This window comes from Hemicordylus capensis, chromosome 1 (genome assembly GCF_027244095.1).
Source record: "Hemicordylus capensis ecotype Gifberg chromosome 1, rHemCap1.1.pri, whole genome shotgun sequence".
In the NCBI taxonomy this organism is placed as follows: Eukaryota; Metazoa; Chordata; class Lepidosauria; order Squamata; family Cordylidae; genus Hemicordylus; species Hemicordylus capensis.
Window position 1 is genome coordinate 386,664,550 of NC_069657.1, and position 13,452 is coordinate 386,678,001.

The 13,452-nt window shown below is 43.5% G+C and overlaps 1 protein-coding gene across 9 annotated transcripts in view; it reads right to left on the bottom strand.

Annotated features, from left to right (window-relative positions):
• The window catches only part of AKT3 (AKT serine/threonine kinase 3), a 357,028-nt gene that overhangs the window by 51,757 nt on the left and 291,819 nt on the right, over positions 1 to 13,452 (bottom strand). For 7 of the 9 annotated variants that reach the window (XM_053301809.1, XM_053301802.1, XM_053301817.1 and 4 more), the window contains one exon: positions 698 to 800. In XM_053301809.1, the coding sequence (XP_053157784.1) occupies positions 698 to 800 (103 nt within the window). Of the gene's footprint in view, positions 1 to 549; positions 588 to 697; positions 801 to 11,811; positions 12,195 to 13,452 lie in introns of those variants that run through there. The other 2 variants (XM_053301793.1, XM_053301826.1) reach the window with 2 other exon arrangements.

Genomic DNA, 13,452 nt, shown 5'->3' on the forward strand with positions numbered 1-13,452 from the left:
GAAATTGGCCTTAAAGTTTTTCTTTGAAAAAGATGTTTATATACAATTCAATTATGGGATAGCATCATGGCACTGACACTCCCACACCACTTAGATAAAAATGTTTAGTGAAAATACTGTGTTAATGTTCACTAACTCCTCTGACAGAGATTCCTTAAAGCTGAAGACTGCATTAGCAAAGATTTATTGGATATTTAAACAAAATGGACTAAATTGTTAAATTTAGCATGCTAAGAAGTCTTATCAGAATTGTTTTGTGACATGCTAATATGCACCTCACAAGGGGAACAAGGGATTAGTTTTGACTCTGAGTCATCAAAATGCCTAAAAAATGCCTTACTTCAAACAGTTGTTCTTAGGCAGGTACGTTAAATACTCTGAACTGAGGCTGTGTTGTTCGTCCTCTGAAATCTTGAAGATTCCCCATTAACTTAGAGTTAGCATTACCAAAAATAATGAAACACTGTCCCCCACCCCTCAAATACCTCAGTTTACTTTCTGTAGTGGATTACCAGCATGTCCTTAATCCTTAATTGTACATTCTGCAAGTCTTCTGTTATAAGGTCACTTAGACAGTTGCAAATCACCTATGTGGAAAATGTGATACCAGGCAGGTATTTCATATTTTCTTTTTCACAATACAACATCCACTGAGTCTCTTCCATTGCTATATTTTAACATTTTTAAAGATACTTACATTTTTCAGGTGGCGTTATTGTAATAGTCTGAGCAGTGAACTCTTCATCAAAATATCTGGTGTCTGTCTCAGATGTTACTTGAGGTTTAAAAGGAGGGACAAGCTGAAGAAGCAGGGAAGAAAACAGCATGAATGAATATGAACACAACTGTGTTAAACATAGAAGCATAGTGATGCTCTTGTGGCCTAGGAGTCGGAAGAAATGGCTGACACCAAAATAATCCTGGATGGAAGATCAATGTAGAAACCAGGTTTTAGGTTAATCCAAAGGCCATCGTGATTATTATTCCAGCTTCTGAACCTTTCAAAAGCAAAAAGCAACTAGTAAATTTTCACAATATAGTGGCTAACATTCAGAGCAAGGGAGCACTTGTGCAGTAAGAGGAGCAGACTATCAGCACTTCTATACTAACTTTACCAGGCTTGTCACTGACATTTGATCAACCCTCAGGGACATATTTTCAGGTGGCACAGAAGGCTTCCTGGGGAAGGGGAGGTCATCAAAAATTGCCCTTTCTGCAGTGCACTGGAGCAGTTACTCTCGAAGAGCTGCTAGTCTGTTCCTCTCACTGCACTGGCACATCCTTGCTCTGAATGCCAGCCAATGTCAACTGAACTAGAACGCTCATTGGCTTTTTACATATTCATTTAAGACAAAGATTCAGCAGTTCATATCTCTGTTGTTGTTTGGGTTTTTTCCCCCCATTAAAGAAAACATAAATATATATCAATCTTAGGGATGTGCAGAATGTTCCAAATACAGAACGTTCCAACCTAAAATGGAGCGTTTTGAGTGCTCCAAGCTCGGAACAGAACTCCCCTAAAATAGGGGGCCTGTTCCAAGCTTGGAACAGAACAGAAGCTCAGAATGTTCCAAGTGTCCCTTAAAATATAAATATAAATATAAATATAAATATAAATTTATATAGATAGATAGATAGATAGATAGATAGATAGATAGATAGATAGAGGCGCGGTGGTGGGGAGGCGAGAGGTAACTTTGACATTAAACATAGCTTCTTACCAGTGGTACCACCAGCACTGAAAGCCACAGCTGTGGCGCTCATGCCGGCATCCTGCGCGATGGTGGTGCATGTCTGGATTTCTCCTGGCCTCCATGCATGTGTGGAGGTCATTTGCTTGTTGCTGACCATGCACACAGGCCAGGTGAAAATTGGAGATGTGCTGCCGCCACAGAACAGAATGCTGGTGGAAGCGCCATGGCAGTGGCTTTCCATGCCAATGGTACCACTGGTAAGAAGCTATCTTTAATGTAATGTTAAAGTAACCTCTCGTTGCCTCCCACTAGTGCCACCTTCACTATATTAAGATTTTTTTTGGGGGGGGGATCCATGGAATGATCTGAATGTTCCGAGTGGAACGTTTTTGTTCAAACAAACAACTGGTATCGTCCTGGTATTTCGATCAGAACTTTCCAGCTGTTTGACTTTCCATTCTGAGTCAGAATGGAACGCCAAACATGTTCCATACACACTTCTAATTGGGCTATATATAATATAGGGTTGCTCTTGCATTGAACATTGGGCACAAAATGCAGAAAATGTTCATGGAGAAATCTCTACATGTCCAAGTGTTTCAATTCATTTAGCTTGCCAAAATATAATGGCAGAAACATTTCCACAGTCATACTATTCAACAGCTAACAGGGACAATTTGTTTTTTCTGCAACTATACAGAAGCCAACTCCAGCTCTTATTTTTTACATTTTTATTCAACATGTACCAAAGGCAGAGTGTTATCTAGAATATCACAACCAGAAGACATAAATAACAGAAAATACATCCAAACAATATATTGCCTTTTCAAGTTTGTATTACAGTTAGCTTCTAAACATGATGGACTCGGGTTTGGCGTTGGAGTCTCCCAGGCTTGTGGTGCTGGGGGACTTCAATGTCCACTATGGGACCGATTTGTCTGGGGCAGCTCAGGAGTTCATAGCAGCCATGACAACTTTGGGCCTATTCCAAAGGGTCTCGGGACCAACACACATTGCAGGTCACATGCTTGATCTGGTCTTTCACTCTGATCAGGGTGGTGTTCCATGGATGGGGACTCCTGTGATTTCCCCCACTGTCATGGACGGACCACCATATGGTTAAGCTTGGACTCACAGTCACACGCCACCTTCACAGGCACGAGTGGCCAATTAGAATGGTCCGCCCGAGAAGGTTATTGGATCCAATAGGGTTCCAAGAAGCCTTGCAGGGATTTAGTGTTGGCTCTGCTGGTGATCCTGTTGATGCCCTGGTGGAGAACTGGAACAGCAAACTCACCAGGGCAGTAGACATGATCGCACCTAAGTGTCCTCTCCAACCCACTTCAAAATTGACCCCTTGGTATATGGAAGAACTACGGGGGCTGAAGCGGCGAGGTAGATGACTGGAGCGCAAGTGGAGGAAGACTCGACTCGAATCTGACAGATTACAACAGAGAGCACATTTGAAGATCTATGCTCTGGCAATACGGGCAGCAAAGAAGCAATTCTTTTCGGCCCGTATTGCATCCGCAAGTTCACGTCCAGTGGAGTTGTTTAGGGTTGTGAGAGGGGTAGTGAGTGCCCCTTCTCCCTTGAATCAAAATTTGGAACCATATATTACCCACTGTAATAATTTCTTTGTGGACAAAATCTCTCGTATTTTGGGCCGATTTGGATTTAGACCCCACGATTACTGCAGTGTCTGAATCGGAGGTGTCCAGAGACTCCTCTTATGTGGTTAGGCTGGATCAGTTTCAGTTTGTGACTCATGAGGATGTGGACAAGCTGCTTGGAGTGATGCGGCCTACCACCTGTTCTCTTTTCCCTTGCCTGACATGGCTAATACTATCTGGCAGAGAGGTTGTTGTAGAAGGCCTGGTAGAGATCATAAATGCTTCTCTGTGGGAGGGCAGGATGCCTCATCTTAAGGAGGCAAATATTAGACCGCTTCTGAAGAATCCTGCCCTGGATTCCTCAGAGTTGAGCAACTATAGGCCTATCTCCAACCTTCCGTAGCAGGGCAAGGTAATTGAGAGGGTGCTGGCCTCCCAATTCCAGGCAGTCTTGGATGAAACTGATTATCTAGACCCATTTCAGACTGGCTTTCGAGTGGGCTATGGGGTGGAGACTGCCTTGGTCGGCCTGATGGATGATCTCTACCTGGGAACTGACAGAGGGAGCGTGACTCTGTTGGTCCTTTTGGACCTCTCGGCGGCTTGCGATACTATCAACCATAGTATCCTTCTGGAGCGTCTGAGGGGGTTGGGGGTGGGAGGCCCTGCTTTGCATTGGTTCCACTCTTACCTCTCAGGCAGATTCCAGATGGTGTCTCTTGGGGACTGTTGTTCTTCAAAAACTGAACTTCGGTATGGTGTCCCTCAGGACTCTGTATTGTCTTCGATATTGTTTAACATCTTTATGAAACCACTGGGAGAGATCATCAGGAGATTTGGTGCAGGGTGTTATCAGTATGCTGATGACACCCAAATCTATTTCTCCATGTCAACATCATCAGGAGAAGGCATAACCTTCCGAAATGCCTGCCTGGAGGCAGTGATGGGCTGGATGAGAAGTAACAAGCTGAGACTGAATCCAGATAAGACGGAGGTACTTTATTGTGTGGGGTTGGAACTCGGGAGATGATTTAGATCTGCCAGTTCTGGATGGGGTCACACTTCCCCAGAAGGAACAGGTATGCATGCAGTCTGGGGGTGCTTCTGGACACAAAACTCTCCCTGGTGTCCCAGGTTGAGGTAGTGGCCAGAGATGCCTTTTATCAGCTTCGGTTGATATGCCAGCTGCATCCATTTCTTGAGATAAATGACCTCAGAGCAGTAGTACATCTGCTGGTCACCTCCATACTTGACTACTGCAATGCGCTCTATGTGGGGCTGCCTTTGTACATAGTCTGGAAACTGCAGTTAGTTCAGAATGTGGCGACCAGATTGGTCTCTGGGCATCTTGGAGAGACCATGTCACTCCTATCTTAAAACATCTACACTGGCTGCCGGTAGGTTTCCGGGCAAAGTACAAGGTTTTGGTTATAACCTATAAAGCCCTAAACAGCTTGGGCCCTGGGTATTTAAGAGAACGTCTTCTTCTCTATGAACCGCACCGCCCATTGAGATCATCTGGAGAGGTTTGTCTGTAGTTGCCACCGGCTCGTCTGGTGGCTACTCGGGGACGGGCCTTCTCCATTGCTGCCCCGAGGCTTTGGAACACACTTCCTGCTGAAATAAGAGCCTCCCCATCTCTTACAACTTAAGGGCAGTCAAGACACATTTGTTCAACCAGGGTTTTAATTAGATACTGTATTAATTGTGCTTTAATAGCTTTAACTTTTAATTTAAATTGCTGAAATGTTTTAATCTTTTCTTGGCTGTTTTTATTGTTTTGTTAACCGCCCAGAGAACTTGGATTTTGGTCAGTATAGAAATGAAATAAATAAATAAATAAATAAATAAATATCGGCAGGACTATGCAGCTCCACAGAATGGTATGTAGTATCCTAAGCAATGAGATAGTCAATGATTATTTATTAAATAAATAAATAAATAAATAAATAAATAAACAAACTTTATTTGTATGGCTGCCCCACAACTATTGTAATCTTGGAGGCTCACAAAATAAAACAATAAACAAGAAAACATACAGTTTATACATTAAAACTACAATAAAATACAACTAAAAACAAAACAACATGTAAAATCATTTTAAAAGTCTGGTGTCTAAAAGAAGATAGCGATGACATCAGGTGAACCTCTCTGGAGAGGCTATTCCATAAATGGAGAGTCACCACTGAAAAGGCCCTCTACGTAGTAGCCACTTGCCTCGCCTCATGGTGGGGGCACTCAGAGAAGGGAAGATCTTAAGGTCCGGGTAGGAACATATGAGGCAAGGCACTCTTTCAGGTAACCTGTTCCACAGCCATTTCGGGCTGTAGAGGTTTTAAAACTAGCACTTTAACTTGGGTCTGGAAACAGGCTGGGAGTCAGTGGAACTGACAAAGCACTGATGTAATATGATCAAAATGCCCAGTTCATGATCTTGCAGCTCTATTTTGGACCAACTGAGTTTTGGAATTTTTCAAAGTTTTCAAAGGCAGCCCCATATACAGTGCATTACAGTTATCTAAGAATGAGATTACCATACTGTGGCCAAGCTATCTCCATGCAGGTAAGGTCTCAGCTGGTGTATCAGCCAAAGCTGATAAAAGGTGCTCCAAACCACAGAGACCACTTGAGCCTCTAATGACAATGCTGGCATCTGCAGACTATGAACCTTATCCTTTGGGGGAGTGAAACCCCACTGAGAACAGGCTGAACATCACTCACACAGATAAGAGGAACCACCAATCAACAGTATTTCCTTCTTGACTGGATTGAGTCTCAGTTTGTTCACTTTCATCCATTCCATTACCATCCTTAAACACAGATTCAGGATGGTCACTGCCTCTCCTGCATCTGATGAAAAAAAGAAACAGTTGGGTGTCATCCGTATACTGACACCTCAAGCCAAATCTCCAGATGATCTCTCCCAGCTGTGTCATATGAATATGAATTCATGTAGATATTAAACAGCATGGAGGAAAGACTAGAACCCTATGGAACCCCAAAGCATAACTGACAAGCATTTTGGAAACGGCCATCCAGGTAGGAGTGGAACCACCACCAAGCAGTGCTTCCCACACCCAGCCCAGACAGCCTATCCAGAAAGATACCATGGTCAATGGAATCAAAAGCCTCAGAAATCAATAATTAAAACACATCCAACAATCCAGACTAGACAATACCAAATGATAACTGTGAGTTCAAGTCATGACAAATATGAGTGACTTTACCCTCCCTTGGGCCAGAGTTCAAGAAGCACAACACCACCTGGAAAAGCTCAGTGGGTGACACTGAGAGGATGCGATGTGGAGAGAAAAAGTGTTTCTTTTCCTCCATCACTGCCACCAAGTAGGCTCAAAAATGAGCACTAACCAGTGTCTGCTCAGACTTGCCCTCAGTTTTCCTCCACTTGTTCCAATTTTCTCCTCACTTGCTTCATCATCCTCAGCTCCTAGGGCACCAAGCAGGGAGCTGGCTTGACATGGTGCATTAGAATGACATAGCCACATTGCATGGTGACATCATTATAACATGCAATGGCAGGCCTGCTGCCCTGGCAGCAACAGCAGGAGTGGTGAGCAGAGGGAGAGAAGTGAGCAGAGCAAGTTGGAGGCTGTGTGTGTGATGGGCACTGCCTAACCACTCAAACAATCGAAGACACCTACCCACACAGGCGAAGCAGACGTGGTGCCCATGCAGGCTAAGGGGGCAAGGGCAGCAAATCCAGACTTTACCTGGGGCACCAGAGATCCTTGGGTTGACCCTGGCTGCACTAAGTAAATTAAAGGCATTTCTTCCCCACCTTTCTGTCAAAAATTTCTCCAAGGCAACCAGGGCATACCTATGTGGATTTATAGAATGTGTCATGATTGATTTTAAAGCAAATCGCTTACCGTTAACTTACACCCCACCTTTCTTATGAAGGAACCCAGGAGTTTTTGAGAGTTTTTTAGATGCCGGAGGAGAGATTTGAAGAGGGCTGAAACAGCCCCGGGAGACTTGGGGGAGGCTGGTGGGGGGAGGGTAAGCAGTCAGAGCTCCCCTTCCCATGGCAGCCACAGCCACTGGCACTGGTAATTCCTTATTTTACACTAACGCCCACCACCACCCTCAAACTGGATCTGAATCAGTTCAAATTCGAACCAAACCAGGCCCGGGGCAAAATCGAAGATGCCCAGTCTGGTTCAGATTTGAACCAAAGCAGTCAAACTGGTTTTGTGGAGATCCCTAGAAGGTCAGGAGGGTCAGATCACTCCAGAAAGCATGGAACTTGTTTAAAACAAAAATAATAGGAGCTTGCTTGGAATGAATACCAAGAAAGAGGAGAGGCACCACCAAGTTCAGGATGACACCAGAGTGGCTAATGGGTAGGATCAGGGAAACTATAAAAGGGAAGAAGACCTCCTTCAGAAAATGGGAGAAAATGAAGAGAACAGAAAGGAACATAAACTCTGGCAAAAGAAATGCACGGAGACAATAAGGGATGCAAAAAGAGAATTTGAGGAGCATATAGCCAGAAGGAATAACCAAAACTTCTTTAAATATATCAGAAGTAGAAAAGCTGCCAGGGAGGCAGTTGGCCCCTTAGATGATGAGAGTATGAAAGGGATTATTAAGGAGGATAAATAAGGAGATTACAGAGCATCTGAATCAGTTCTTTGCATCTGACTTCATGGGGGTGTATACTGACCATGTACCTGCTCTGGAATTGAACATCTTAGGCTTGGAGGCTGAAGAACTGGGCCAATTTGAGGTGACAAGGGAAGATGTTCTAAACTGTCTTGAAAAACTAAAAATGAACAAATTGCCAGGGCCAGATGGCATCCACTCAAGAGTTCTGAAAGAATTCAAATGTGAAATGGCTGATCCCCTAGCAAAAATATGTAACTTGTCACTACAACCAGACTCTGTACTACTGAGCTGGAAAGTAGCTAATTTAACCCCCATTTTCAAAAAGGAATCCAGGGGGGCTCCGGGAAATCACAGGCCAGTTAGCTTAACTTCTGTGCCGGGTAAATTGATGGAAAGCAATGGCATACTTAAGGACAGCATTGTTGAACATATAGAAGAACAGGCCTTGCTGAAGCAGAACCAGCATGGCTTCTATAAGGGAAAGTCTTGCCTCAATAATCTTTTGGAATTCTTTGAGAATGTTAACAGGCATGTGGATAAAGGTGATCCGGTTGACATAGTATACTGGGATTTCCAAAAAGCTTTTGACAAAGTTCCCCACCAAAAGATGTTGTATAAACTTAGCAGTCATGGGACAAGTTGCTGGTATCTATCTTATGTTTCTTTTTAGATTGTGAGCCCTTTGGGGACAGGGATCCATCTTATTTATTATTTCTCTGTGTAAACCACTTTGGAAACTTTTCTTGAAAAGCGGTATATAAATATTTGTTGGTGGTGGTGGTTGAAGGAGAGGAAACAGAGGGTAGGAATAAATTGAGAGTTTTCACAATGGAGGGAAGTAAGAAGCAGGGTTCCCCAGGATCTGTACTGGGACCAGTGCTCTTTAACTTGTTCATAAATGATCTAGAAATTGGGGTAAGCAGTAAAGTGGCAAAATTTGCAGATGACACTAAACTATTTAGGGTAGTAAAATCCGAAACAGGTTGGGAGGAGCTCCAATAGGATCTCTCCTAACTGGGTGTGTGCGCAACAAAATGGCAAATGTGGAAAATCTTGGGATAATTTAGATCAATGAGGAAATTGAAGAAATGCACTTTTAAAGCACAGGGGTTTTATGTGTCCCAAACACATATAAACCTTTAAAACGCCTGCTAACAAAACCCCTGCTAACTGGGCAAAGAGGCACCTTTTACCATGGTGATTCTTTTTATTTAGCAGGGGGAGAGTAACTGGCCCTATCCACCCCGAGCACAGTACCTCCAGTGACTGTTGCTGGTGTCTATCTTATGTTTCGTTTTAGAATGTGAGCCCTTTGGGGACAGGGAGCCATCTTATTTATTTATTGCTTCTCTTTGTAAACCGCCCTGAGCTATTTTTGGAAGGGCGGTGTAGAAATCAAAATAATGATGATGATGATGATGATGATGATGATGATGATGATGAAGAAAAGAAACAGTGCAATTCTGGGGAAAATTATGGGACAATCCAATAGATTATAATAAAAAAGCAGGCTGGATGAAAGAGGTCAAAAAATGTAACCAACAAATGCAAGATCTAATAATAACACCAGAATTAATAAGTGAAAGAGCAAAGAAAATTAAAAATTGGACTGCTCCAGGCAACGATGAACTGCATGGCTTTTGGCTTAAACACCTAACAAGCCTTCATAAACAACTATCAAAACAGTTCAATCACATTTTGCAAGGAGGTGATATTGAACAATGGCTAACAACTGGGAAAACTCATCTCATCATGAAAGACCCAGCAAAAGGTGCAGTTCCAAGTAATTATAGACCGATCACCTGCCTGCCAACCATGTTCAAATTATTAACTGGAATAATAGCAGATGAAGTGATGCAACACTTATTAATTAACAAACAGCTTCCAGTTGAACAGAAAGGAAATTGCCCAAACACCAGAGGCACAAAAGACCAGCTGCTGATTGACAAAATGATTTTAGAAAATTGCAAGAGAAGAAAAACCAATCTAAGTGTTGCATGGATTGACTACAAGAAAGCCTTTGATTCATTGCCTCACACATGGATACTAAAATGTTTAGAAACAACTGGTGTAAGCAAAAACATTCAGATATTTATTTAAAAAGCAATGAGCATGTGGAGTACACAGTTAACAATCAATGGCGAGACACTTGGACAGGTTAGCATTAGAAGAGGCATTTTCCAAGGGGACTCACTATTCCCTCTGTTGTTTGTAATCGCCATGACCCCACTTTCACAAATACTAAACAAAACAAGCCTTGGATACCAAACATCTAAAACATCAAGTAAAATCAACCATCTGCTGTACATGGACGATCTGAAGTTGTATGGAAAGTCCCAGTCAGAAATCGAATCACTGCTAAGCACTGTCCGTATATTCAGTAGCGATATAGCAATGGAGTTTGGACTAGACAAGTGTGCTGCATTAATAATGAACAGAGGAAAAATAAGAAAAACAGAAGGAATAGAACTGCCCAATGGAAGCAACATCAAGAACCTGGAAGAGAAAGAACTTTACAAATACTTGGGCATTCTCCAGGCTGATAACATCGCACACACTGAAGTTAAAAGAAAAATGGGAAGTGAATACATCAGGAGAGTTAGAAAAATCCTCAAGTCCACTCAATGGCGGGAACACCATACAAGCCATAAACACCTGGGCTATACCTGCTATCAGATACACTGCAGGAATAATAGACTGGACCCAGGAAGAGCTAGAGACGCTAGATCATAAGACCAGGAAAATCATGCCCATCAATCATGTTCTGCACCCCCGCAGTGATGTCGATAGGCTATACCTCCCTCGCAGCTCAGGTGGAAGAGGAATGCTGCAAGTCCATCAAACAGTAGAGGAGGAGAAAAGAGGCCTCAAAGAATATATCAAGGACAGTGAAGAAGATGCACTTCAAATGGTCAATAACACGAAACTATTCAACACCAATGAAAGAAAGCAGGCCTACAAGAAAGAACAAGTCAAGAACCGAGCAGAAAAATGGAAAAATAAGTCCCTGCATGGTCAATATTTGGACAATATAAGTGGAAAATCAGACCTCACCAAGACCTGGCAATGGCTTAAGAATGGCAACTTGAAGAAAGAAACAGAGGGTTTAATACTGGCTGCGCAAGAACAGGCACTAAGAACAAATGCAATAAGAGCAAAAGTAGAAAAGTCAACAGCAAACAGCAAGTGCCGCCTTTGTAAAGAAGCAGATGAAACCGTGGACCACCTAATCAGCTGTTGTAAAAAGATCGCACAAACTGACTACAAACAAAGGCATGACAAGGTAGCAGGGATGATACACTGGAACATCTGCAAAAAATACAAGCTACCTGTAGCCAAACATTGGTGGGACCATAAAATTGAAAAAGTTGAAGAAAATGAAGATGTAAAAATATTATGGGACTTCCGACTACAAACAGACAAACATCTGCCACACAATACACCAGATATCACTGTAGTCGAGAAGAAAGAAAAACAAGTCAAAATAACCGACATAGCAATACCAGGGGATAGCAGAATAGAAGAAAAAGAAATAGAAAAAAATCACCAAATACAAAGATCTACAAATTGAAATTGAAAGGCTGTGGCAGAAGAAGACCAAAATAATCGCAGTGGTCATTGGTGCCCTGGGTGCAGTTCCAAAAGACCTTGAAGAGCACCTCAGGACCATAGGGGCCACAGAAATCACCATCAGCCAATTACAAAAAGCAGCTTTACTGGGAACAGCCTATATTTTGCGACGATATCTATAATAACCAACAGTATTGATGATGAAATTCAGCCATCCCAGGTCCTTGGGAAGGACTCGATGTCTGGATAAAACAAACCAGTCAATAACACCTGTCTGACTGTGTAAACAAGAAATAATAATAATATAAGCATGATGTTCAGTATAGAGCTTTATTCTTCTTCACATATTCTCAAATTCTGCAAAAAGGGGGGGGGTTGACTTTACACCTGCCATTGTATGGAGCACCAAGGGTAACTTAGATCTTTAAGTAACAACTCACATTGGCCAATATCAGGTTTTTATATTGTTGCAACAAGTAGAATATGATGTGATTGAACCTTTAAAGATTTTAGGTCTCTTGAGTGTTATGAGATACCATGTGTCAAACACAACCATTGCTTGTATCCAGAATACTGTTTGAACAATGGCCTTTCCTGACACCTCCTTCTTCCAGTGTCTTATCCTGGGGGGTTAAGGGTCTCTCGAGGACAGCATGCGATGTGGCATGAAGAATGCAGCTGGAGTCGTCTGTGGAATTCAGAATATATGCAACAAGTGACTTCAATGAAAGCAAGGGGCTCCATAGATCCAAGCTTACATATATATATTTGTTTATAGTAAACCAATTAATTGTGAATCCTATACTTGCTATAAAGGGATTCTTGTCTACATTTTATTTACATATGGGCCTTGGGTCTCATAAGAACTGCCTGCACCTGGCTGGATCCACCCTCCTAGGTAGGTTGGCTGGGAGGGTTCTTTCATGCCAACACCTATTGAAGTTCATTTGTTGAGCATGCTAAAGAGGGACTTATTAGTGACTGCATCCAAGCTGTGGAATTTGCTCTCAACTGAGATCTGCTTTGCTCCTTCACTCCCAGTCTTTCTAAGGCCACTGAAAACTGCACTTTTCACAAAGGTATTTGCACCCAGACCCAAGGAGACACGGACACGCAGTGTATTTGGTGGAATTGGCCATTTTTATTAGGGGTAACAATTTCAATAGTGCCCGCGGGGCACGGCAGCTGGGATTGGCATTCGACAAGCAAACAGTGCGGTCGCTAATGGGTCGGCCCGTCACGTGGCCGCCCCGACCTAAAAGCCCATGGCGCAGACACCTTGGCTCCAGGCAGTCCGCCTTCACGAAGGGGGCGCCCTTTGTCACCGACCTAAGGTCAGGTCTCTGCACTCAACGCCACCCGTCCGACACCTGCCAAGCCATATGGTAGGATGACGTTTGCAGAGAGGTAGGAGCAAAGCAGCATCCCTGATCTGTCAAGCCTCAAGGGATCTGCCCCCTCCTCCTTGCAGCTAAAAAGCTTACCTAAGGTGCTGCACCACTTTGCAGTTTTCCGCCGCACTGTGCCCGCCATACCCCCAGACAAAGGTGACCATGACATGTTTACCTGGCTGGCTATTCTAATGCTGCTGAGGTTCATTAACAATAATAGGTATAGACTGAGGCAGGCGAAAAAAGGTGCACGCTAAGGCCAATCAAGCGTATACCCAAAAAATTCCTGCCCGGCCCCTGAACGGCGACCAGCCAAGCCCAGCCTATGCCAGAGGGAGGGAGGGAGGGTGCGATGTTGACCGAAGGACTGAGCCGGCGCATGCGTGCTGCCGGCTTGCTGATGCTGGCCCCGCCCCCGGAGACACGTCGGGGCCAATGGGAGCTGGCTCTCGGTGCCACGTGCTCCTTAGAGATGGGGGCTGAGGGCAAACAAGCCGCGCTGCCTAGAAGGGCAGCGATCGGCTAGCTTAGGCTGGTGAAATTGTTGGTTTTAAC